Genomic DNA, 27792 nt, shown 5'->3' with positions numbered 1-27792 from the left:
ATTCTTTTGGAAATTTTAAGGATTCTCTCAGCTCTTGCCTCTTCTTCACATTTGCAGTATTTTCTTTATTTCCCTAAAATTACTAGAAAGGTGTGAAAATAATAAAAGCATTGTGTTACTGCTATAGAAACCAGGGAAGGACAGGAAAGGCACCTGGCTCCTGAATAAAGGTGTCAAGTGGAAGGTGGAGGCAACAGAAGGTAGAAAGTAGATACATATTCTGGTCCCCAAGCAAAGAACAAGGAGGAAATGTCTTCTAAGAAGGCAGTCTGGGAGGAAGGTTGCTGGAAGCATCAGTGAGAACCGGTCTTGGATGTTCCTAGGCTGGGTTCATGGCCCTCAAACTTCAGACTCACAAACACCCAGAATGAGACACGACACTTAGAAACTAGATGCTTATTATTTTATTGGGAAATTGAAGACAGACTTCCTTCTTCTAATGTCATGGCTTTCTGAAGGACTGGTATCTTCATACTCATGCTCTGAAAACCAAAAAAGGAGATTCACACAGGTGGGCAAGTGGTTTCTAATCCTTGCAGAAAACAGTGAAGGGAAGTAGCTAAGAGCCCACATTTCCCTTCTCTTCTTCCTTCCTCTTCTGTTTCCTTCCAAATTTCTTTTGATCTGTCATTTTTATGCACCTAATAGATAATGTGCTCTAAACTGTTGCTTGCTAGATAAAAGGTTGTCCTTAGGTTGTTTATCTCTTGGTTACTATTTAAAGTGTTTAAATATATATTTACAAAGATGGTTACTGCAATCAATTTTTAACTAGTGAAAAACTGAAAGTGGCCTAAACGTCCATTGATACAGGGTTGGTTAAAGAAATCATGGCACAGCCAGACAATGGAATAGCAGAAATTATAAAGTAAACAAAATGCAGATTAAACAGACCCATGTAGCTCTATGAACTGTTACGAATATTCTTAAGAAGTATGTTATTTGAAATGAGCAATCTATAAATTTGCATAAAGTATGACATCATTTGTGGTTAAAAATAAATTTATTTTAAAAGGGCGTAAGTGTTTCCCGTTGATGTTCAAGAGTTAACTGTGGTGGCCTTTGGGGGAGGAAGTGGGAAGGTAGGATGTGGATGCGTTTAAGTTAGCCTCCTACTTTTCTCTTCAGTTATCTTTTTACCTTGACCATATACTAATTAAAAGGAAAATAGTTTAGCTAGATAAATTTAGCAACCTAAAATGAAAGTATCATTTAGTAGGGACCCTGGACCTGAGAGGCCTGGTCAGGTGGAAGACTTGAGAAGAGAGGTCATTGAGCTAGAGTATTAGGAGAGAAAAGGACAAGGGAGAACATGGTTGTGCTTCCTCATCACCAGCCCACTTTAGTACAAGTGGTCATTGGGGAAGAAGTGATTTATGGTCCTTGATTCTCAAAATTGGAATCTCCATGGATAGCTTGTAATAATTATAAGGTTTTGCTACCTTATTTCAGACTATCTGAATAGACACCTTTAGAACTTGTTTCCAGGACTATGCAACTTTTACATATTTTCTATTGATTCAGTGACTCACTAAGATGTGAGACCTGTAGGGGTTAGGTCCCTTTGAGCTTGAGTCATACCTGTCAATGACTTTCAGGTTACTTGGATGGTGCGTATTAGTCTTGACTCTGCTCAGGTTGCTCCTCTGGTGGGGGTGGTCCTGATGCAGGTGGTTCTGGTGGAGGTGGTCTTGGTGGAGGTGTCCCTGGTGGAGGTGGTCCTGGTGGAGGTGTCCCTAGTGCAGGTGGTCCTGGTGGAGGTGGCACTGGTGGAGGTGCCTCATCTTCATTTCCATCATTAGGAGGTGGACCAGGTGGTGGTCCTCCATGTCCTCCAGGTGGTGGTCCTCCAGGAGGTGGTTTGGGAAAATCCTTTTCTGAGCTTGAGTCTGAGTTGGTTCCATCTGAAGGGTATGGCACAAAGAGAGAGAAACAAGGTGATGGAAGCCTCTGCTCTCCTTTTGATCTCTGATAAACTTTTCTGACAGTCTCTTCCTCCAAAACCTGCCTCTCAACTACCAGCTTCCTTCCTACTCACTTCTTTTTGCAGTACTCATGTTCACCCACAATCTACTGAGTCTTAGTTCTTTGTTCTTGAGAAAAGAGTATCTTCAATTTGGCAAAAAAGAAGGTGCTGGATATCTTAGAATCTCCAGAGGATGTCTCCAAGGACAGAAGAGAAGGAAAGGGATTAATCATGTCAGTTATGTTTCCAGTTATATTTTGGGTTCTGACATAATCTGCCTACTGTGACTCCAAGTCTCTTCTGTTAAGAGTGTATGTGGAACCCTCTGGCTCTAAAACTAGGTGGATCAATACTAGGAGAGAGAGAGAGACAACATGATGGCCCACCCAGGGGTCACTAAATAACTTGCAAGTTTTGCTTAGATACTGTGACACAGCTGAGCAGAAAACCAGAGGAAAAATGAACCAGACCTAGCTCCTCTGCTTTTTTTCTAAACCATGTATTTAAAGAGAAGAATACTGAGGAAGAAGGAAACAGTTGAGTGATTGGCTCTCAGTAGGTTGCAGGAGTCAGAATTGTGGCTTCTTCCCTTTGTTATCCTCTCTCAACCATCATTTCTGGCCTGAGGGAACAGCCAACATTTCCAGTGTCATCTAGGCTAGACATCATGTTATTCATGTTAGGACCTTGCTCATGGTCTTGAAAACCAAGGTTAGAAAGGACTGCCTTTATCTTTAGGGGTTCTAACACTGAATATAACTCTTTACAAAGAATGATGATAACAGGACACCAGAGAACTGAAAAGTTGCTAATGAAATAAAGAAAGATGATGGAGGATTAATTGAGACTTACCTAATACGGTGCTCACAAACTCTTCACTGCTGCTTTCTAGGAAAAGAAGCAGAAGATGAACCTATATCCTTCATGGTTCACAATGTTCCACAGGAAAAGGGACACACTCTATATATTCTAAGATATTATAACTTTTCAACTACCATCTGTGATGCCATTGCAAAAAAAGACATGAAGGCATGGCAAGGTTGCTTCTGTGCTGAGAATCAACCACAAACTCAAAAGAGAAGAGGCCTATTCATCCTTCCTAGTATCCCTCAAACCCTATTGCTAATTTACGCTAAGTGCTGGAATATTTCAGTGTTATGTTTTAGTGTCCTTCTGCCCTCTTAATTCATGAAGTACTTTACTTATATTAACACAGTTTCTCAAGGTAAAAGGACCAGGTGTAAACATGTGGATATAATCTTGTCCATATTGGGCACAACATTCTGAAATATTAACCATGGGTGGAGTAGAATGAGACCATTGTGCCCTGAAATTTCTATATCTCTACATAGACACAGAGAGATTTATTACTCTTATCTCTGTCTCCAAAATATCTCTGAATGGACCTCACCTCCTCCATCCATCTGGCACCCCCTAGCAAGGCCACCATCCACTGCCTCCTTTGATTATCATAGCATCTTCATGAGGGAACTTGTCTGTGCCAGTCTTGCCTTTTTGTAACACACCTTTCATAGCACAGAGATAAGTCTTAATTTATCATTCCTCTGCTTAAAAATTCTGTGCTGGTTTCCAGTTGTACTAAGTTTGAGGCCTTCACATCACAGAGGAGGTGAAGGACCTTCCTCTTGTCTTAAGCAGCCTGCAGCCACATCTCTCACTTATGTCTCCTCTTTACAAGCTTCCTCACTGCAGTGTGATCCTCCAAGCCCCAAGCAGAGTCTCAGCACCATCCCCCTTATTCTTACCAGAAACTGAGCCTTGAGCTGAGCTCAGGGCCAGCAAGGCCACTGAGAGCAGGATCAGCAGCATCTTGGAAGAAGCTCTGGATTTGCTCTCAAGTCTGTGCTGGGAGAAGTCAGGCAGGTTCCTTTATAACGGGGACCAAAACAATGGAGTCTTTGAGTTCTGTACTGGGCAGATCTTGTCACCGGATGGACACAGTTATAGTTGGGACTTATCCCAGCAGGATGGAGCAGATATAACGTTATTAGTGTGTCATTTGTAAAAGGTACAACATGTGATGTGGGCAAAGCTTTTGAGGGAGAATGTCCAAGCATTCAGCACAGATATTAGAACTGCTCTGTTGTCATTTGATTTTCAGTCTTTTTGGTGAATTCCTTTCTTTGTCCTTCCACTTGTCATTTGTGTGTGTATTGGCTGTGATCTCTGGCTTTTACATGGCCTAAACTCCATCTTTCATGATATTTGTTTACCTATGTATATGATAAATTGCAAAACATTTTGATGATGGAGATAATTTTGGTTTATTTATGAAATATATGTGGATAAATAACATCCTTGGGCATACATGGATAGCAGAAGGTTGACCCTCAGCCTGTTCACGCTACCAGATATCATCTAGGTCTATCTGGTCACTGATAGGAAAGAATTGGAGTTGTCCAACAAGGTAACCTAAGACTTTCTATTCTTATAAATATCTTAGGACTTAACAATAGTTAGTAAAAGCAAAGATAGACACAAAATCTACAACAGGACTTGTAGGACTGAAGGAAATGAATATACATCTCCTTGAATAGAGCATGTTATTCTATATCTCTAGGACTTCTTCTCTTTTCTAGATTCTTTGTGAGATTCTTTTTGGCTTATTTCTGTGATGAAATATTTTTAACCTCCCTGTCTTCCACTGATAATTTCATAGCCACACTTATGAACTCCCAAAAGACGGTCTTATATTCCTTTCAAATCTTCAATTTCATTGCCTTGATCTTACATTTTTCAGTGACTTTCTGTATTAGAAAATGTTTTCTCTGATTATTTTTAAACACAGGGAATTTTGTCTGGAATATTCTGATACTCATTCTCCCCACCATCTACATAAAACTTATTTGTTGATATTTTCTCTCCTTAATCCATCTGCTGTATATAACTTTTATTTGTAGCTTATTTTTTGTTATGCATTTTGGAGGATTTTTGTTGTTGTTGTTTAATTAAGCCCTGCTCTTCACTACCTTTGTTGACTTTTATTTACAGATTTCTTAATGAGGTATTGTGTTTCCAAACTGTTTTTTTTTTTTTTTGGTTACTTGCATTCCTCTTACAGTTGCTAAAGTTTTTCTCTGATCTTAACAGGTGTTTTGAAAAAAAATTCTTTCCCCTATGTACATAAGTTTGCTTTAAAATCAGCAATACATTCACACAGGTTTCTAGTATCTTATTCTTCTGCCTTTATACAAAGATGTTTGTATAGCAAATTCTTTTTTGTGGGTTTCTGTTACAAACACTATGACAATGAAGATCATGTATTTGCTCTTTGAGCACAATGATATAAATTTCTCTACGGAGGCATAGTGTTGGTTAAAATTGTAGATGCCTCTTTGAGCTGGGCAAAAATTGGTTCTTTAATCACAATAACTCTAAACTTTAGAAAGCCCAGAGAGAAAGACTGGTCAAAGAGTTGTCTATCAAAGTGTGAATTCGTAAACCTTCTGCACTGCTTTCAGTCTTTTGCCTGGCAGTGTCTCCCAGGTTCTGGGCTCCATTGATGAGAGCCACAGAAGGCATTTCTCACCATCTCTGTGTCCAAGTGTCTGTAGATTCTGCTCACCACTTTGTCATCAACATAAGGGGGTCTGAAACTTTCAAGGCTATTCCTCTGAATTAAAAGAGAATTGCAGTTTTTTTAAGAAATGACAAAAGCCACTACAATATTGTAAAGCAATTAGCCTCCAACTAATAAATATAAATGAAAAAAAATAAAAGAGAATTGCAACCATAACTTCTTCTATATGGAATCTAAAGCAACACATATCTCCCTCCTGGTTGTATTAAGACATGGAAGAAGGAAGGAAGCAGATTTCATTAAAAGAAAGATTTTCTTGAAATGGTTAATGAATAACTCACTTTTCCTCCAGGTTGTCTTATCCTTAAAAAATAATCATTTATTTATTTTTGGCTGCAATGAATCTTTGATGCATGTCGGCTTCCTCTAGCTGCACCAAGCAGGGGCTACTCTTTGTTGCAGAGCGCGGGCTTATCACTGCAGTGGATTCTCTTGTTGCAGAACACAGGCTCTAGAGCCATAGGCTTCAGGAGTTACAGCATATGGGCTCAGTAATTGTGGCAGATAGATTTCATTGCTCTGTTACATGTGGGAACTTCTTGCACCAGGGATCGACTCTATATCCCCTGCACTGACAGGCAGATTTTTATCCACTGTGCCATCAAGGAAGTCCCATTTTGTGTATTTTATGGAGAATACTCTGTATTTAACCAGCGTATAACAAAAACTGAAATTCTGGGTCAAAATATAAGCAGGTAGCAAGTGTTAACCTCTCAATAATAGCTGTAATAATTAAAAGAAATAGTAGTTCATGGAGTTACTGGCTTGCTGTCTATTCCTTTCTATCTACTACTTTTATCTTTTTGTAAATCAATTATACACAAAGATACTTAATCTTAATATGTCTCTTCCTAATATCAGTGAGAGTTAAATTCCTTTTGTGTGACCATTGTCCTTTTATCTGTCCTTTGTGTGTGTGGACTTAGCATTCATATCTATCCCTGACTGGTAGAAAGATAGTTCAAGCCATCTTTTGGATAGATATATGAGGCCAAACTGTTCCAAGAATACAGAGTGCAGACAGTATTAATACGTAATTGAACAATCAGCACTGTTATTTAGGACAGTGAAGGTCCAATGGTCGGAGCCCATCCAAAGCTTGTGTAGCTTGTTCCTGGTTGGATGAAGCATCTGAATCAGTGAGGGTCAGAATTTCTGGAAGATGAACTGCTGCCTCCAGGTTTCAGCAGTTCACAAGTCAGCCTGAGATGGCTGTGTGAGTGTAGAGGCCAATGTGGATTAAAACCATGCAGACCTCTTATGAGCAGGGCCACCATTCATCTGATAGTTTTAGTTCTCAAGATGACTACCGAGCAAGGCAGCATACACCCAGGCATGAACACAGTTATCACCCTTAGCTCCTCAGGTTAGTCTAGCCTGGTCCAGCGCATTTCTGGACATGGAGCTATAAACTTGAAAAGATTATCAAATACCCGTTTGCTCTGGCAATCCTGCTGACAGTCTCTTTTAGCAGCTAGTGTGGCAGATTTGAAATCATATTTATTCAGTTTCACATTTTTTGAAGTTTTATTATTGATGTGTTTATCATATATTATGGATAATAATCCTATGCATGATATATATTCTATAAATATTTGCTCCTAGTTCCTAATGTGAATGTCTTTTACTTTTGTTTTTGGGTTTTTTATTATAAAGACTTTAAATTCTAATGTAATTAACCCTATTTTTTCTTTTATGTCTATGCCATTTATTTCCTAGTTCTGTCTGTTTTTCCTATCTTACAACCAGAAACACCCCTATTCCCCATCCCTCTGTTATATACACTCCCTTCCTGCTTCTCTATCTCAACATCATATATATACACATTTGTTTTGAGGCAATAAATCACATTTACCTCTTTAATCCATTCAAAATGGCACTTTTTGTGATTCCTATATAGTAGAGGACTAAAATGTTTAAAAATAATTGGGTAGTGGTAAAATAATCCACTCTCTGTCAGGGATGTGAATTGCCATCTTTATCACATAATAAATTTCTTTACATGTCCAGCTTTATAGCCAAATGTCTTCTGATCATTCCTCTGTTTCTAGAGCAGCCACAAATGCTAAATATTCACTAGCTCATGAATCTTCAAAATAGCCCCGTAATTTCTTTGCATTATGTTCACTTGGAATCAAATTATAATATGATCAGTGACTTTTAGAAATTCTTACACTTTATGAGTTTTAGCATAGATAGAAAATACAGTTAGGATATATGAGTAGCAGCAAACTTAGCAAAACAGTGGAAAGGGAAAGGGAGAATGAGAGCTTTAATGATAAGAAGTTTACCCACAGGAAAATATATGAATGAGTTCCTAAGATGAGGGGGTGAGATAGAGAGCTCCTGACAGCCAGATAGGAAGAGCTAGAGATGGATTAAGTCCCTTGGATAACATTTTTCAGACACTGAATCCTCTCATTTGAGGTCCCTGTTATTTTCATATTCCATTTTCCTTTTCTCCTACAGGTAATTTTAGTTGGGTTTCTTGCATTTGGAACCAAAATGATCTCAGTGGATAAAAAGAGTGCTAACTGCTAAACACAAAATGTGAGATATTTCTGCCACAAACAAAGGTTACTGGACTTTCAGTAAAAAAGTAACACATGACCAAAAACAGACAAAGGCAACACATAAAAAGAAAACTACAGGTCAATATCACTGATGAACATAGATGGAAAAATCCTCAACAAAATTTTAGGAAATAGATTTCAGCAATACGTCAAAAAGCTCATACACCATGATCAAGTGGGATTTATTCCAGGGACACAAGTATTCTTCAATATATGCAAATCAATCAATGTGATACGCAATATTAACAAACTGAAAGATAAAAACCATATGATAATCTCAATAGATGTAGAAAAAGCCATTGACAAAATTCAGCACTCATTTATGATTAAAACTCTTCAAAAAATTGGCACAGAGGAACCTACCTCAACATAGTAAAGGCCATATATGATAAGCCTACAGCAAACATTATTCTCAATGGTGAAAAAATGAAAGCATACCCCCTAATATCAGGAACAAGACAAGGATGTCCATTTTCACCACTATTATTCAACAAAGTTCTGGAAGTCTTAGCTACAGCAGTCAGAGAAGAAAAAGAAGTAAAAGAAATCCAGATTGGAAAAGAAGTAAAGCTTTCACTGAAGATGACATGATACTGTACAATGAAAACCCTAAAGATAGTATGAGAAAATTACTAGAGCTAATCAGTGAATTTAGAAAAGTTGCAGGATACAAAATCAATATCCCCAAATCACTTGCATTTCTATATACTCACAATACAAAATCAGAAAAAGCAATTAAGGAATCAATCCCATTCACCATTGCACCAAAATAGTTAAATATCTAGGGATAAACTTACCTAAGGAGACAAAAGAACTGTACACAGAGCATTTTAAGACACTAATGAAAAAAACCAAAGAAGACATAAACAAATGGAGATATATTCCAGTTCCTGGTAGGAAGAATCAATATTGTAAAATGACTATATTACAAAATGCAGTCTACAGATTCAATGTGATCCCTATCAAATTACCAATGACATCTTTCACAGAACTAGAACAAAATATTTCACAATTCATATGGAAACTCAAAAGACCCCAAATAGCCAAAACAGCCTTGAGAAAGAAGAAAGGAGCTGGAGGAATCAACCTTCCTGAATTTAGATTTTCCTACAAAGCTACAGTCATCAAGACAGCATGGTACTGGCAGAAAAATAGAAATGTAGACCAATGGAACAAGATAGAAAGCCCAGAAATAAATCCATGCAGCTATGAGTACCTTATTTTTGACAAAGGAGGCAAGAATATACAATGGGGCAAAGACAGCCTCTTCAATAAATGGAGCTGGAAAAACCGGACAGCTACACGTTCAAGAATGAAATTAGAACACTTCCTAATACCATACACAAAGACAAGTTCAAAATGGATTAAAGACCTAAATGTAAGACCAGAGGCTATAAAACTCTTAGCAGAAAACATAGACAGAACCCTCAATTACATAAATCACAGCAAGATCCTCTATGACCTACCTCCTAGAGTAACAGAAATAGAAACAAAAGTAATCAAGTGGGACCTAATTAAACTTAAAAGCATTTGCACAGAAAAGGAAACTATAAGCAGGGTGAAAAGACAACTCTCAGAATGGGAGAAAAGATAGGAAACAAAAAACAAAGGATTAATTTCCAAAAATACAAGCAGCTCATACAATTCAATACCAGGAAAACAAACAACCCAATGAAAAAGCAGGAAAAAGACCTAAACAGACATTTCTCCAAAGAAGACATACAGATGGCTAACAAACCCATGTAAAGATGCTCAACATCACTCATTATTCAGTCAGTTCAGTTCAGTTCAGTTCTGTCGCTCAGTCATGTCTGACTCTTTGCGACCCTATGAATCGCAGCACGCCAGGCCTCCCTGTCCATCATCAACTCCCGGAGTTTGCTCAAACTCATGCCCATCGAGTCAGTGATGCCATCCAGCCATCTCATTCTCTGTCGTCCCCTTCTCCTCCTGCCCCCAATCCCTCCCAGCATCAGGGTCTTTTCCAATGAGTCAACTCTTCTCATGAGGTGGCCAAAGTATTGGAGTTTCAGCTTCAGCATCAGTCCTTCCAATGAACACCCAGGACTGATCTCCTTTAGGATACACTGGTTGGATCTCCTTGCAGTCCAAGGGACTCTCAAGAGTCTTCTCCAACACCACAGTTCAAAAGCATCAATTTTTCGGTGCTCAGCTTTCTTCACAGTCCAACTCTCACATCCATACATGACCACTGGAAAAACCATAGCCTTGACCAGACGGACCTTTGTTGGCAAAGTAATGTCTCTGCTTTATAATATGCTGTCTAGGTTTGTCATAACTTTCCTTCCAAGGAGTAAGCATCTTTTAATTTCATGGCTGTAGTCACCATCTGCAGTGATTTGGGAGCCTCAAAAAATAAAGTCTGACACTGTTTCCACTGTCTCCACATCTATTTCCCATGAGGTGATGGGACCAGATGCCATGATCTTAGTTTTCTGAATGTTAAGCTTTAAGCCAACTTTTTCACTCTCCTCTATCACTTTCACCAAGAGGCTTTCTAGTTCCTCTTCACTCTCTGCCATAAGGGTGGTGTCATCTACATATCTGAGGTTATTGATATTTCTCCTGGCAATCTTGATTCCAGCTTTTGCTTCTTCCAGCCCAGCATTTCTCATGATGTACTTTGCATATAAGTTAAATAAGCAGGGTGACAATATACAGTCTTGACGTACTCCTTTTCCTATTTGGAACCAGTCTGTTGTTCCATGTCCAGTTCTAACTGTTGCTTCCTGACCTGCATACAGGTTTCTCAAGAGGCAGGTCAGGTGGTCTGGTATTCCCATCTCTTTAAGAATTTTCCACAGTTTATTGTGATCCACACAGTCGAAGCCTTTGGTGTAGTCAACTGATTATTAGGGAAATGCAAATCAAATCCAAAATGTGATATCACCTCATATTGGTCAGAATAGCCATCATCAAAAATTCTACACACAATAAATGCTGGAGAGAGTGTGGACAAAAGGAAACACTCTTGCACTGTTCGTGGGACTATAAATTGATACAGCCACTATGGAAGACGGTATGGAGAATCCTTAAAAAACTAGGAATAAAACCACCATATGACCTAACAATCCCACTCCTAGGCAAATACCCAAGGGAAACCAAAATTGGAAAAGACTTATGTGTCCCATTGTTCAGTGCAGCACTATTTACAATAGCTAGAACATGGAAGCAACCTAGATGTCCATCGACAGAAGAATGGATAAAGAAGTAGAGGTACATATACACAATGGAATATTACCCAGCCATAAAAGGAACGTATTTGAGTCAGTTCTAAAGAGTTGGATGAACCTAGAACCTATTATACAGAGTGAAGTAAGTCAGAAAGAGAAAGATAAATATTGTATTCTAATGCATATATATGGATTCTAGAAAAATGGTCCTGAAGAATTTATTTGCAGGAGACCAATGGAGAAACATGCATAGAGAACAGACTAACGGACATGCGGAGAGGGGAGGAGAGGGTGAGATGTGTGGAAAGAGTAACATGGAAACTTACATTAACATATGTAAAATAGATAGCCAAAGGGAATTTGCTGTGTGGTTCAGGAAACTCAAACAGGGGCTCTGTATCAACCTAGAGGGGTGGGATGGGGAGGGAGACGGGAGGGAAGTTCAAAAGGGAGAGGATATATGTATACCTATGGCTGATTCATGTTGAAGTTTGACAGAAAACAGCAAAATTCTGGAAAGCATGTATCCTTCAATAAAAGATTAAAAATAAAAAGCAGCAGAGTTGTTTTGTGAAACAACCAAGGGTAATTCTGTCAAATTCTGTTAATTAGGCTTCCCAGAGTTAGAGGCTTAGATGGAACAATGGTCATTTTGTGCCCCTTTTAGAGTCTCTTTTTCTGTCATAGACAATATGGCTGTTGAAAGTTAAGGTATGAAATGTATACCTGACAACACCCATAAGGGGAAAACTTGGCAGTGCTTAAGCAAGAAAGTGATATGATCTAATTTGTATTTTTTCAGGGTCATTCCAGTTGTTGAGTGGAGAACTGATATGGGATGTGGTGGAAGGCAAGAATGTTATGGAGACCAGCTGGAAGGCTGTTACACTCCTCTTGGAGAGAAGACAAATCTCTTGCATCCGATTCCTGTGGTAGATATTATGTATGGACTTATATTTGGGGTATACTTTTATGGTTCAGCCAAATGGATGTGCTAATGGGGAAGTATGGGAGATGAGTTGTCCAGAATGGATCCCTAGTTAATTTTTAAACAAATGGATGAAACAGCTGCCTTTTATTTTTTAATTTTTCTGAAACAGCTGTTTTTAACTGAGAAAAGGTTGCAGGAGAGCAGGTTTTAGGGAAGGAAATTAGGAATTCTCCTTGGCATATGTCAAGTTAAGCATCCATATGAGGAGGCAAGTGCATTGCTTGAGAGCTTCCAATCCTTTGCAGGTCCCTAAGCTGCTGCTGTGGTCATGCTCTTTGCTTCCTCTTGACCCTTCCTGATGGACAGCCTTCTCTTTCAGCTCTTCCATTTCCTCTTTGTTCTGACTGGTGAGTTCAGGGCTGATATTTTTCCTGTCACAGCACACTAATCTCTCACCTTCGTGGCTGACACTGGAGAAGGTTATTGAAAAGTTATTGAAAGGTTCTAAACTGAGTGATATTTTGAAGAGCCACTTGTTATTTTCCTCACCAAGCCAAAGGGAAGCCTGCCTTCCAGCAGGACCGCCCTCTTCCCAGCCCCTACTCCAGTTTGCTGCCACTTCCCTCTTCTTGTCTCTGACCCTTCTCCTCTGTCTCTGGAAGGTCTACCAAAAGCCACCTGGTGAGGACTTGATTGTTTCCAGTTTGCTTTCCAAATTATTGTCTGAGGAAACCAGAAACATTCATCCCAATGCCTAAAGCATGTCTTTTTATCCCTAAAATTACTCCTTCTCTCCCAGCAAGCCCAGCTGGAATTGTTCTGCCTCATCATATAGCCACGCAGCTTTCCCACATTGCCAACTGTGGATACCAACCCCTTTCTGGAATACATCCATTATTATGCCATGAAAGAAAACCAATCTGCCCAGTCACCCTGAAAAGGCACAGTTATCTACTAAAAAGCTCACTGTATCAGAAAGCCTTCCTGCAATATTATCTGCAACCCTTCAGAAAGGCCCAGACACTCATATATAGAGCAAATGACTCACTCATTCACATCGGTCAAGGGCACTGCCTTCAGGACTTCCGGCTCTGTGACTCTCCTTGTGACAACTCAAGAATGTCATTCTAAAATTACTACTTTGTTGTTGTTTTTCAGTCTCTAGGTCTTGTCTGACTCTCTGCTTCCTCATGGAGTGTAGCACACCAGGCTCCTCTGTCCTTCACTGTTTCCCAGAGTTTGCTCAAATTCGTGTCTGTTGAGTCGATGATGCTATCTAACCATCTCACCTTTTGCTGCCCCTTTTCCTGCTACATTCAATCTTTCCCAGCATCAGGGTCTTTTCCAATGGATTGGCTCTTTGCATCAGGTAGCCAAAGTATTAGGGCTTCAGCATGAGCCCTTTCAATGAATATTCAGGGTTGATTTCCTTTGTGATTGACTTATTTGATCTCCTTGCAGTCCAAGGGACTCTCCAGAGTCTTTTTTTTTTCTCCAGAGTCTTTTCCAGCATGAGAATTTGAAAGCATCAGTTCTTTGGTGCTCAGCCTTTTTTTATGGTCCAACTCTCACGTCTGTACATGACTACTGGAAGAGTCACAGCTTTGACTATACAGACTTTTCAGCAAAGTGATGTTTCTGCTTTTTAATACACTGTCTATGTTTATCATAGCTTTCCTTCCAAGAGCATCTTTTAATTTAATGGCTGCAGTTACTGTCCGCAGTGATTCTAGAGCCCGAGAAAATAAAATCTGTCACAGTTTCTACTTTCCCCCTTCTATCTGCCACGAAGTATTGGGACCCATATGGCATGATCTTGGCAAAAATTACCATCAGCACTGCTCAAAAACTGAACAGTTATATAAACCCTATCCTAGTTCTGAAATAAACTCCAGATGATGTATTAACTATTTCAATCAAAAATAAAAGGATGAATGAAAAGAAAATAAAAGGATGAGTAGACAACTACTAAATTTAACGGTATAACAAGCACCTGAAAATCACAATGCAGGTAGAATAAAAAATTTGGAAATACAATACCTTAAGGTCAGATGTTTAAAGTTAAAGTCAACAAAACTAGTGAATTCTAGCATAGGCCCTAATTAAGTGATCAGAGAAATCTTCCCCGCAATTGCATAGCAAAACTACGAAGATACAAAAGTTAAAAAAACAAAGGGGCGATTACTGAAGCCAAGAAAATATCAACAAATAAGCTTCAGACAGAGAATTGGAAGAAATGAGTATCCAAAATATTCTACAGAAAATTCCCTGTGTTAAGTAACAACCTGGGAAAACATTTTGTAGCATGTTCTAAACTGATGGAAAACTGATGGAAACTAGATCAAGGCAGTGCAATTGAGGCTTCTCTTCCCCCAAGCTTTAAACTTTCTATTTTGTATTGGGGTACAGTTCAGTTCAGTTCAGTCACTCAGTCGTGTCCAACTCCTTGCGACCCCATGAACCACAGCACACCAGACCTCCCTGTCCATCACCAACTCCTGGAGTCTACCCAAACTCATGTCCATTGTGTTGGTGATGCTATCCAACCATCTCATCCTCTGTCGTCCCATTCTCCTCCAGCCCTCAATCTTCCCCAGCATCAGGGTCTTTTCAAAAGAGTCAGCTCTTCACATCACGTGGCCAAAATGTTGGAATTTAGCTTCAACATCAGTCCTTCCAATGAAAACCCAGGACTGATCTCCTTTAGGATGGACTGGCTGGATCTCCTTGCAGTCCAAGGGATTCTCAGGAGTTTTCTCCAACACCACATTTCAAAAGCATCAATTCTTCTGTGCTCAGCTTTCTTTATAGTCCAACTCTCACATCCATACATGACTACTGGAAAAACCATAGCCTTGACTAGATGAACCTTTGTCGGCAAAGTAATTCTGCTTTTTAATATGCTATCTAGGTTTGTCATAACTTTCCTTCCAAGGAGTAAGCGTCTTTTAATTTCATGGCTGCAATCACCAACTGCAGTGATTTTGGAGCCCAGAAAAATAAAGTCAGCCACTGTTTCCAATGTCTCCTCATCTATTTGCCATGAAGTGGTGGGACCAGATGCCATGATCTTAGTTTTCTGAATGTTGAGCTTTAAGCCAACTGTTTTCACTCTCCTCTTTCACTTTCATCAAGAGGCTCTTTAGTTCTTCTTCACTTTCTGCCATAAGGGTGGTGTCATCTGCATATCTGAGGTTATTGATATTTCTCCTGGCAATCTTAATTTCAGCCTGTGCTTCTTCCAGCCCAGTGTTTCTCATGATGTACTCTGCATATAAGTTAAATAAGCAGGGTGACGATATACAGCCTTGACGTACTCCTTTTCCTATTTGGAACCAGTCTGTTGTTACATGTCCAGTTTTAACTGTTGCTTCCAGACCTGCATACAGATTTCTCAAGAGGCAGGTCAGATGGTCTGGTAATCCATATCTTTCAGAATTTTCCACAGTTTATTGTGATCCACACAGTCAAAGGCGTTGGCATAGTCAATAAAGCAGAAATAGATGTTTTTTTGAACTCTCTTGCTTTTTTGATGATCCAGCAGATGTTGGCAATTTGATCTCTGGTTCTTCTGCCTTTTCTAGAACGAGCTTGAACATCTGTAAGTTCACAGTTCACATATTGCTGAAGCCTGACTTGGAGAATTTTGAGCATTACTTTACTAGCATGTGAGATGAGTGCAATTGTGCGGTAGTTGGAGCATTCTTTGGCATTGCCTTTCTTTGGGGTTGGAATGAAAACTGACCTTTTCCAGTCCTGTGGCCACTGCTGAGTTTTCCCATTTTGCAGCACTTTCACAGCATCATCTTTCAGGATTTGAAATAGCTCAACTGGAATTCCATCACCTCCACTAGCTTTGTTCGTAGTGATGCTTCCTAAGGCCCACTTGACTTCACATTCCAGGATGTCTGGCTCTAGGTGAGTGATCACACCATCGTGATTATCTGGGTCATGATGATCTTTTTTGTACAGTTCTTCTGTGTATTTTTGCCACCTCTTCTTAATATCTTCTGCTTCTGTTAGGTCCATACCATTTCTGTCCTTTATTGAGCCCATGCTTGCATGAAATGTTCCCTTGGTATCTCTAATTTTCTTGAAGAGATCTCTAGCTTTTCCTATTCTATTATTTTCCTCTATTTCTTTGCACTGGTCGCTGAGGAAGGCTTCCTTATCTCTCCTTGCTATTCTTTGGAATGCTGCATTCAAATAGGTATATCTTTCCTTTTCTCCTTTGTTTTTTGCTTCTCTTCTTTTCATAGCTATTTGTAAGACCTCTTCAGACAACCATTTTGGTTTTTTGCATTTCTCTTTCTTGGGGATGGTCTTGATCCCTGCCTCCTTGATTAACAATGTTGTGGTAGTTTCAGGTGAACAGCAAGGGGACTCAGCCTGAGAGTCTCTCTGTTTTGTAAGTTAATTTGTTTCTTTCTTTTTAGATTCCACAATAAGGGATGTCATAGAGTATTTCTCCTTCCCTGACTAGCTTAACTTACGACACTCTCCAGGTCCATCCATGTTACTGTCAATGGGGTTATTTCATAATTTTTAATGGTTGAGTAATATTCCAATGTATATATGAAGATAGTATCAGACTGTCATAATTGGAGTGCATTATTGTAGTCACTAAATTACCAGTGGCAGCCAGGGTCGGGGGGGTGGGTGGTAAAAATTTTTCCTGGAAGAAATGAAGTCAAACGGAATTTTATGGGAGATTTCAGAAAAGGGAAAGGACATGGAAGAAGCCTTACACATAAAAAAACATGATCTATTCAAGGAACTATATTTTTCTTGTTCTGTCCTAGATATCCTATGGTGGATACTGTGTATCCCTTTGATTTTCTAAATATTATAACTCCCAAGAATAATAATAATATAAAGTCTTAGGCCATCTTTGTTCAACAATTACAAGCTTCCCTATTAAAAATCTTAGATGACCTCTGGGGACCCGAGCTGACTGAGGGTCAACCTTCTGCCCTCCATGCGTGCACAAGCAGGTGTTCTCTACACACACTTCAAAGAGAAGCAGAGATAATCTCTATGTTGTGAAAGTGTTCTGCTGCATGTCGTATGTAAACGTAGCCAGATAGCATGAATGATGGATTTTGGTCATAATAATGGCCAGAGATATTGACCAACTTCACTTTGGGTTGTAGGATCACCATCAACACACACACATAAACACATGAACAACACAAGGGCAAGACAGAGAAAGAGTCTCAAGGAACAGACATAAAATCAAACATGACAGAGACTCCTAGTATCTATGCTGAAATCTTGGAAACCGATCCTATGAAAACTTCCCCAAGTTACATGTTGCACTTTTTGAAAACAAGACACTAGGCACAGCCAACTGATTCCATTCTGCTGGGCTAATTCCCAACTATAACCACGTCTATCTGGTGACAAGGGCTGCTCAGTATAGAACTCAAAGACACCATTGTTCTGGTCACCTGTATTAAGGAAGCTGCCTGGTTTCTCCCAGCACTGAGTTGACAAGAAAGTTGACAAGGAAGTTACAGAACTTCCTCCAAGATGTTAACTCAGTGGCCTTGCTGGTCCTGAGCTCAGATCAAGGCCCAGTTTCTGGTGAGAATAACAGGTGAGAGTGCTGAGACTCTGCTTCTAACTTGAAAGATCACACTGCAGTGAGGAAGCTGGTAAAGAGGAGACATATATGAAAGGAAAGGTGAACTTCAAAGTTCTTAAGACAAGGACAAGGCCTTTTACGTCCTCACTGATGTCAAGGCCTCACATTTTATTTCAAGTGCTGTTTTAGCCTGATACAGAACTTTAACCAGAGGAATGGCAAAGTAAAATCTGTTTTTTACAAAGTTCAGTCTGACTATAATGTAGGATGAATTACAGAAAGACAAGACTGGAACAGAGAAATTAACTCATGAAGATGCTATGGTAACTGAGGTAGGCAGTGGATGACAGTGACCTTTCTAGGGAATGCCAGATGGATAGAGGAAGTGAAGCCCATTCAGAGCTTTCTCAGAGAGAGAGAGAGACTACCTCTCTCTCTACATGGAGATACAGAGATTTCAGGGCCCAGTGCTCTCATTTTACTCCCACCCACATTGAATATTTCTATGTGCTGTGCCCAGTATGGGCAAGATTGTATCCACATGTTTACTTCTGGTCCTGCAACCTTAAGAAACCGTGTTAATATAAGTATTTCATGAATTAAGAGGACAGAAGGACACTACAATATGACATTGGAATATCCCAGCACTTAACCTAAATTAGCATTAGGGTTTTAGGTATCAAATTCACATGACAAAAGACCTGAATCCTCAAGGACTGATCCTCAAAACAAGCAGCTCTGCCACCCCTGCATGTCTTCCTCCCTTTGAAACAGCATCACAGATTAGGGTTCAAAAGTTAACTTAGAGAACATACAAGTTGTGGCTGGAAATGTCTCTTTTCCTGTAGAACGGTTGTGAGCCCTGAAGGATTTAGAAAGAACTCTCTTCTCCAACTTCCACTTCTTTGCCTAGAAGACAACAATGAAGGGTTTTCAATTGTGCAATTGTAAAATAATTAATCCTCAATCAAATCAACCCCCCTTTTCTTTGAGTTAAAACTTTTCATTCTTCTGACATCTTACTAGCATCACTGTCTTGTCATAAACTGATTCATGTTAGAGCTCCTAAAGGTAAAGATAATCCTTCACCCAACCTTGATCGCAGGGCTATGAGCAGGGCCAAACTTTACTAGCAGAGATTTCTATCTTGGATAACAAGGAGTGTGTTGCCTTTTCCCTTTGTGCAGAAATGATTCCTGAGAACCAAATATCAAATTTTCTACTTCCTCACTATTCATTGGTATAAATATAAGGTTTAAGGAAAAAGCAAAAAAGTGGAGTTTAGGTCCCTTTCTTTATGTTTCTCTAAACAACTTAGTCCCTGTACTGAATTAAAATTGCCCACAGTTATTTAGTGACGCCTGTGTGAGCCATCACTTTATCTTCCTCTCTCTCTTATTATTGCTTGGTCTGAGCGTAGCAGGGTTCCACATATGCACTCAACTGGAGAGACTTGGAGTCACAGTTTTCAGGTTATGTCAGTGACCCCAAATAAAACTGGCAACATAACTGACATGGACAATCCCTTTGCTTTTCTTCTGTCTATGGAAGCATCCTCTGAATATTCTAATGTATACATCACTGTCTTTCCATCCAAATTGAAGACACATGTTTGTCTCAGGATCAAAGAACTACAATATCACCAGTATATGGTTGAATACTTCAAAATGAAGCTGAGGTAAGAGGGAAGTTGATAGATAAGAAGCAGGTCCTGGGAGAAAGTGACTATCTGATAAGGTCATCTCTGGTAAGAGATGAAAATGAGGTGGGAGTCTTCCATCACTTAATTCTTCTATTCTTGTGCCATGTAGAGAACCAAAACCAGGGATTTTCTGAGCAGTTTCAGAGAATCTTGAGGGACCTAGAGCATCACCACTTGGATCCCCTGCTAGTGGTGAAAACCTAGATGTTGAACCTCAGCAGACACCACCTCCACAAGAAGATCAACCTCATCAGGGACCACAACCAGATGATGAACCTCAGCAGGGACCACTCCCATCAAGATGTCCTTGTAATTGCCATTCTCCCCCACCTCCTCCTGGGAAGGATTAGAGACCCCTATCTGGAGGGGATAGCTCACAAAGACTCCACAAGGCCCACAAACCCAGCAATCTGGAAATTTAATAACAGGTATAATTCAAGGTCATTAATCCATACAGGTCTCAAACATTTTTGAGAATCAAAATGATTCAGTGGTTAGTGAATCACTGATGCCTTGAGGTATTCCTTTCCCAAGTTGTAAGCAGTCTATTATTCCATGTCTATTTCTAACTGTTGCATCTTGACCTGAGTACAGGTGTTTCAGGAGACAGGTAAGGTGGTCTGGAATTACCGTCTTTTGAAGAATTTTCCACAGTTTGTTGTGCTCCACACAGTCAAAGGCTTAAGCATAGTCAATGATGAAAAAGTAAATTTTTAAAAAATTCTCTTGCCTTTTCTATGATCCAATGGAAGTGCTAATTTGATCTCTGGTCCCTCTGTCTTTTCTAAATCTAGCTTGAACATCTGGAAGTTCATTGTTCATGTATTGTTGAAGCCTTGCTTGGAGAAATTTGAGCATTACTTTGCTAGCATGTCAGATATGTGCAATTGTGTGGCAGGTTGAGCATTCTTTGGCATTGCCTTTCTTGGGATTGGAATGAAAACTGACCTTTTCCAGTCCTGTGGCCACTGCTGAGTTTTCCAGATTTGCTGGCATATTGAGTGCAGCACTTTGACAGCATCGTCTTTAAGGATTTGAAATAGCTCAGCCTTAATTCCATCAGCTCCACCAGCTTTGTTCTCAGTGATGCTTTCCAAGGCCCACTTGACTTCACACTCCACGATGTGTGGCTCTAGGTGAGTGATCATACCATTTTGGTTATTTGGGTCATGAAGATCTTTTTTTGTGTAGTTCTTCTGTGTATTCTTGCCGCCTCTTCTTAATATCTTGTGCTACTGTTAGGTCTATACCATTTCTGTCATTTATTGTGCCCATCTTTGCATGAAATGTTCCCTTGTATCTCTAATTTTGTTGAGATCTCTCGTCTTTCCCATTTTATTATTTTCCTTTGTTTCTTTGCATTGTTCATTTAGGAAGGCTTTCTTATCTCTCCCTGCTCTTCTTTGGAACTGTGCATTCACGGGTATATCTTTCCCTTTCTTCTTTGCCTTTTGCTTCTCTTATTTTCTCAGCTGTTTGCAAGGCCTCCTCAGACAGCCATGATGCAATGAAGATCACAGCATCTGGTCCCATCACTTTATGGCAAATAGATGTGGAAAGAATGGAAACAGTGACAGACTTCATTTTCCTCAGCTCCAAAATCACTGCAGATTGTGACCACAGTCATGAAGTTAAAAAACACTTGCTTCTTGGAAGAAAAGCTATGAAAAATTAAAAATCAGGTATTAATTTGCTGACAAAGCTTCATCTAGTCAAAGCTATGACTTTTCCAATAGTTATGTGTGCATGTGAGACTTGGAGAATAAAGAAGGCTGAATGGTGAGAATTGGTACTTTTGAGCGGACATGTTGGAGAAGATTCTTGAGAGTCCTTTGGATTGCAAGGAGATCAAACCAATGAATCCTAAAGGAACTCAAACCTGAGTATTCATTGGAAGGGCTGATGCTGAAGTTGAAGCTCCAATACTTTGGCCAGCTGTTGTGAAGGGTAGATTCATTAGAAAAGACCCTGTTGCTAGGAAAGATTGAAGCAGGAGGAGAAGGGGACAACAAGGGCAAGATGGTTGGATGGCATCATTGACTCAATGGACATGAGCTTGAGCATGCTCTGTGAGATAGTGAAGGACAGGAAAGCCTGGCATGCTGCGGTTCATGGGGTCACAAATATTTGGAAACGATTGAGTGACTGGACGACAACAACAACAACCGTGTATTTTTAACAAGGTATCCAAGGTGATTCTGATTTTGTGGAACATGGACCATAAACTGCCTTTCCCCTAAAGATTACTACTTGTCTTAAAGCTGTTTTGTAATGAGGAAATAGAGTGGTTGGTGCCTTGTGATCCTCTCCTCTCTTCCTCCTCAGTTTCATTGATTTCCAATTTCAAGTTTCCACCTTACTAGACCTCTCAGATAGACAGGGAGTCCTGGCATGCTCTGGTTCATGGGGTCGCAAAGAGTCGGACACAACTGAGTGACTGAACTGAACTGAGACCTCTCAGACCCAGTGTCCCTGATGAATGATACCGAAAAATTTTATTGCTAAGTTATGTAGTTTTAAAATATGGCTTATAAAGGCTCAAGTTAGTTAAAAAAAATAAAATAAAATAAACAGAAAATATGAGACTAACACTTAAAGGTTTATCATATCCTACCTCTCCTGTTCCTTACCCCAAATCCACCACAGTTAGCTCTTTTAGACATCCTCTTGAAAGCATTTGTTCCTTGTTGTTTAGTTGCTAAGTTGTGTCTGACCTTTTGCAACCACATGGACTGTAGTCCACCAGGCTTCTCTGTCCATGGGATTTCCCAGGAGAGAATATTGGGGTGGGTAGCCATTTCCCTCTCCACGTGCACATCTGTGCAGTTGCTCAGTCGTGTCCGACTCTTTGTGATCCTGTGGACTGTAGCCCATGGCTCATCTGTCTATGGGGATTCTCCAGGAAGAATACTGGACTGGGTTGTCATGCCCTTCTCCAGGATATCTTCCCAACTCAGGGATCGAACTCAGGTCTCCTGCATTGCAGGTGAATTCTTTACCATCTGAGTCACCAGGAAAGCCCGTCTTCATGGGATCTTCCCCCTCAGGGACTGAACCCACATTTTCTGCTTTGCAGGATGATTGTTTCAGTTAACTTATTTTTAATTGGAGGATAATTGCTTTACAGTATTGTGTTGGTTTCTCCCAAACATCAACATGAATCAGTCATAGGTTTACCTATGTGCCCTCCCACTTGAAGATCACTCCCACCTCTCTCCCCATCGCACCCATCTTGGTTGTTACTGAGCACCAGTTTGAGTTCCGTGAACCATACAGCAAATTTCCACTGGCTATTGATTTTACACGAAAGTGAAAGTGTTAGTTGTTCAGTCGTGTCTGACTCTTTGTGACCTTATAGACTGTAGCCCGCCAGGCTCCTCTCTCCATGGGATTGTGGAATTTTCCAGGCAAGAATATTAGAGTGGGTGGGCATTCCCTTCTCCAGGGGACGTTCCTGATCCAGGAATTGAACTTGGGTCTCCGGCATTACAGGCTGATTTTTACCATCTGCGCCACCAGGGAAGCCAGATCTATTTTACACATGGTAAGATTTGTTTCCCTGTTACTCTCTCCATACTCACCTTTGTGCTGAGACACTGGGGAAGCCCAAACATACATGGTGCTTCCCCGGTGGCTCAGTGATATGGAATCTGCCTGCAATGCAGGAGTTGCAGGAGATGCAGGTTCGATCCCGGGGTCAGGAAGATCTCCTGGAGGAGGGCATTGCAACCCACTCCAGTATTCTTGCCTGGAGAATCCCCATGGACAGAGGCGCGTGGAAGGCTATAGTACAAAGGATCTCAATGAGTTTGACATAAATGAAGCCAATTAACATGCAAGAACAGGCTTCCCAGGTGGCTCAGCAGTAAAGAATCCACCTGCAATGCAGGAGACACAGGAGATGCGGGTTCAATCCCTGGGTCAGGAAGATCGTCTGGAGTAGGAAATGGCAACCCACCCCAGTATTCTTAATGGGAAAAAAAATCCCATGGACCGTGGAGCCTGGCAGACCACAATCCGTGTGGTCACAGAGTCAGATTCAACTGAGGAATACACACACACACACAGTCTTTTCAATGCATGAATGATATCATATTTTCTATGTAGATCTCATGCTGTTCATTTCAAATAACATAATTCTTTGAAAACTTCCATTTTAGCTCATAGATCTATGTGGATCTATTTGATCTTATTTTTGTTGTTGTTTTGTTTTTACCATTGTATATATCCAGTGTCTGGCTATGCCATGATTAACCAGCCTTCATGAATGAACATATAAGCTGGTTTTTCTTTTGTGTTATTATAGGGTATATTGTAGGTACCATCCTTGTAAATACATATTTGAACACTATAGTTAAGAGACAATCTCAGAAGAATCTTTTTATTCATCTTACAAGCAAGAATTTAGAACCTGTTATCTGTAGGTACATATAAACCATAAAGAAATTACGAATGAAAGAGGGGAATGAGGAAGAAGAGGAGAAATGTTGAGCTCTCACCTACTTCCCTCCAGTGAATAGCAGGGATTAAAAAACCCTTGCCAATCCTGTCTGATCTTCCTTTTTTGTTTTTCAGAAAATGAATAAGAAGATACCAGTCTTTCAGAAAGCCAGGACACTGAAGCAAGTCAGTTTATCTTCAACCTACCAGTAAAATATCAGCATCCAGTTTCTAAGTGCCATTTCTCATTCTGGGTGAATCTGAAATTTGAGGGCCATGAACCCAGCATAGGAGCATCCAAGACCCCTTTTCACTGATGCTTCCAACAGGCCTTCTCTGTGGCCACTTTCCTGGAAAACATTTTCCTTTTGTTCCTTACTTGGGGACAGGGCTAGATCTCTATTTTTCTACCTGCTATTACCTCCTCTGTTCTTCTGACACCTTTATTCACAAACAAGTTGTCAGGTGACATACCTCCATTGTTTTTCTCCTTCCATGCATTCTATATCAACAATGCAATGTTTTTTCACAGCTTTTCTGAGATTCTAGTAATTATGGTGAACATAGAAAATAATGCAAATGTGAAGAAGTTGCAGAATGAGGAAATCCCTAAAATACCAACAGTAAATGCTGGAGAGGCTAGCAAGAGTCTACCTCACTCTGGGGAGGCCTGGATACTTCTAAAGTTTGACCTCTACATCTTTAATTAGTGGAGAAATGCAAAGCAAAACAAGAATGAGGTATCACCTCACATTAGCCCTAATGGCTCTCATCAAAATGTCTACAAATAATAAATGCTGGAGAGGGTTTGCAGAGAAGGGAACATTTAAACACCAGTGGTAGGAATGTAAACTGGTATGGCCACTATGGATGACAGTGCAGAGGTTCCTTATAAAACTAAAAACAAAGCTACCAAATGATCCAGCAGTCCTATATCTGGAGAAAATCACAATTCAGAAATATACATGCACACCAAAATTCACTGCAGCACTATTTACAATACCCAAGAAATGGAAACAAGCTAAGTGTCCATTAAGAGATGAGTGGATAAAGATGTGCTACCTCTACTGGTGGAACATTACTCAGGCATAAAAAAGAGTAGATGCCATTTGCAGCAAGAGGGATGAAACTAGCGATTATCATACTGAGTAAGTCAGATGGAGAATGACAAATATCATATGATATCACTTGTGGAACTTTAAAAATGATATAAATGAACTTATTTGCAAAACAGAAATAGATGTATTGACTTAGAAAACAAAGTTGTAGTTACCAAAACGGAAAGTTGGAAGTGGAGGGATAAATCAGACATTGAAATTAGTATATAAACAGTACTATATATACAATATAGAAGATTGATAATCAACAAGGACCTACAGGGAACTTGATTCAATAATCTGCAATAACATGTATGAGAAAAGAATCCGTAAAGGAATAGACATTTGTGTGCTTATATGTGAATAACATTGCTGTAGACATGAAAGTGACAGAGCCTTGTAAATCAACTATCAGTTCAGTTCAGTTGCTCAGTGGTGTCTGACTCTTTGTGACCCCATGGACTGCAGCACGCCAGGCTGCCCTGTTCATCACCATCTCCCGGAGTCTAGTCAAGCTCATGTCCATCACTTCGAGATGCCATCCAACCATCTCATCCTTTGTTTTCCCCTTTACTTCCTGCCTTCAATGTTTCCCAGCATCAGGGTCTTCTCCAATGAGTCTGTTCTTCGCATCAGGTTTCCAAAGTATTGGAGTTTCAGCTTCAGCATCAGTCCTTTCCATGAATATTCAGGACTGATTTCCTTTAGGATTGACTGTTTGGATTCCCTTGCAGTGCAAGGGACTCTCAAGAGTCTTCTCCAATACCACAGTTCAAAAGCATCAATTCTTCAGTGCTCAGCTTTCTTTACAGTACAACTCACATCCATACATGACTACTGGAAAAACCAGAGATTTGACTAGACAGACTTTTGTTAGTCAACTAATGTCTCTGCTTTTTAATATGCTGTCTAGTTTGGTCATAACTTTTCTTCCAAGGAGGAAGCATCTTTTAATTTCATGGTTGCAGACACCGTCTGAAGTGATTTTGGAGCCACCCAAAATAAAGTCTCTTACTGTTTCCATTGTTCTCTCATCTATTTGCTATGAATTCATGGTACCAAATACAGTGATCTTAGTTTTCTGAATGTTGAGTTTTAAACCAGCTTTTTCACTCTCTTCAGTGACAGAGTGAGAGTGAAAAAGAAGAGGAGAGTGAAACTAACTCTACTGCAATATAAAATAAAAATTAAAGGAAAACAAAAATGAAACTCCAAAATAATTGATCCCCTTGCTAAGAAAGTGAATGTGTTTCTGGGTCCCCATTTCTTTGAGCCCACTATGTTCCATTTCTGTCTTTAAATTGTTGCTCAATTTTTTCCCTCCCCAGATGCCCTACCATTTTATAGCAAGCTTGCCTGTATCTCATAAAAGAAGTAGCGCGGTGTAGTGTATAAATCAAGGAATTTGAATAAGTCATATCAGGCAAATCTTCTCTAAGAATAGAGAGGGAAGACCATCAGAATACCTCATGGAGTGGCCAGCACTGCACAGTGGAGGTTCAGTGTCTGGAGTCCCTGACAGCCTCTCCAGTGTGTTCCTGGTTATGGATGAAGAGCCTGAACAGTGAGCATCAGAATTTCTGAATGATCTACTGCTTCCTCCAGGTTTCAGCAGTGCACACACATGTCAGGCTGAGATGGCTGTATGAGTGTAGAGGCCAACGTGGATTAAAGACACGCACATCTCGTAAGAACAGGCTACCATCCATCTCAGAGTTTTCAAAAAGACTACAAATAAAGCAGCATATACCCAGACACCAGCAGAACTATCACCCTTAGGCTTTCTGCCTCGTCTTGGCTGATCCAATAAATTTCAGAACAAAGCTGTAGACTTGATACAATGACCTGGAACCAAGCACCTTTGGGAATCACCCTGGCAGTCTCTTATAGCAGCCAGAGTGTCTGGTCTGATTTCATACTTATCCATACTCATGTTGGTTATTTTGTAGTTTTATTGTTTGTTTTCTTTATATATTGTATCAGTCCTTGAGTATCCTTAACTTTGTTCAGGATATTTTTTCATTGTAAAGCCTTTCTTTAGCATGGTTTCTGTCATTGCCTCATATACAATGTTATGTACCTCTGTCCACAGTTCTTCTGGCACTTTATCTATCAGACCAAATGCCTTGAATCTAATTGTCATTTCCACTGCATAATCATATGGGATTTGATTTAGATTAAATCCTGCCACTTCTTTCTTCAAGTTTAGCCTGAAATTTGCAATAAGGAGTTCATGATCTGAGCCACAGTCAGCTCCTGGTCTTGTTTTTGCTGACAGTATAGAGGGTCTCAATCTTCAGCTGCCAAGAACATAGTCAATCTGACTTTGATATTGACTACTTGATGATGAATATGTGTAGAGTTGTCTCTTGTGTTGTTGGAAGAGGGTGTTTGCTGTGACCAGTGGGTTCTGTTGAGAAAACTCTGTTGGCCTTTGCCCTGCTTCGTTTTGCACTCCAAGGCCAAACCTGCCTGTTATTCCGGGTATCTCTTGACTTCCCACTTTTGCATCCCAACCCCTATGATGAAAAGGACATTTTCTTTTTGTGTTAGTTCTAGAAAGTATTATAGGTCTTCATTGAGCTAGTCAACTTCAGCTTCTTTGGTTGGGGCAAAGACTTGGATTATTGTGATGTTGAATGGTTTGCCTTGGAGACGAACAAAGATTATTCTGTCCTTTTTAACATTCCACCGAAGTACT

At 40.0% G+C, this 27792-nt stretch overlaps 1 protein-coding gene across 2 annotated transcripts in view; it reads right to left on the bottom strand.

The window, feature by feature from the left end:
* Window positions 1–381: 381 nt before the first annotated feature.
* Window positions 382–27792, bottom strand: part of LOC122680354 (basic proline-rich protein-like) — a 38479-nt gene continuing 11068 nt past the window's right edge. Inside the window, exons 1-4 of one of the 2 annotated variants that reach the window (XM_043881626.1) lie at window positions 3733–3841; window positions 2819–2854; window positions 1582–1904; window positions 382–482 (exon numbers count right to left, since the gene is read on the bottom strand). In XM_043881626.1, the coding sequence (XP_043737561.1) occupies window positions 1618–1904; window positions 2819–2854; window positions 3733–3796 (387 nt within the window). In that variant the 5' untranslated portion in view covers window positions 3797–3841 and the 3' untranslated portion in view covers window positions 382–482; window positions 1582–1617. Of the gene's footprint in view, window positions 483–1581; window positions 1905–2818; window positions 2855–3732; window positions 3842–27792 lie in introns of those variants that run through there. The other variant, XM_043881627.1, reaches the window with a different exon arrangement.

This window comes from Cervus elaphus, chromosome 22 (assembly GCF_910594005.1).
Source record: "Cervus elaphus chromosome 22, mCerEla1.1, whole genome shotgun sequence".
NCBI classification, from domain to species: Eukaryota; Metazoa; Chordata; class Mammalia; order Artiodactyla; family Cervidae; genus Cervus; species Cervus elaphus.
This window is presented reverse-complemented; position numbering and strand designations above follow the sequence as displayed.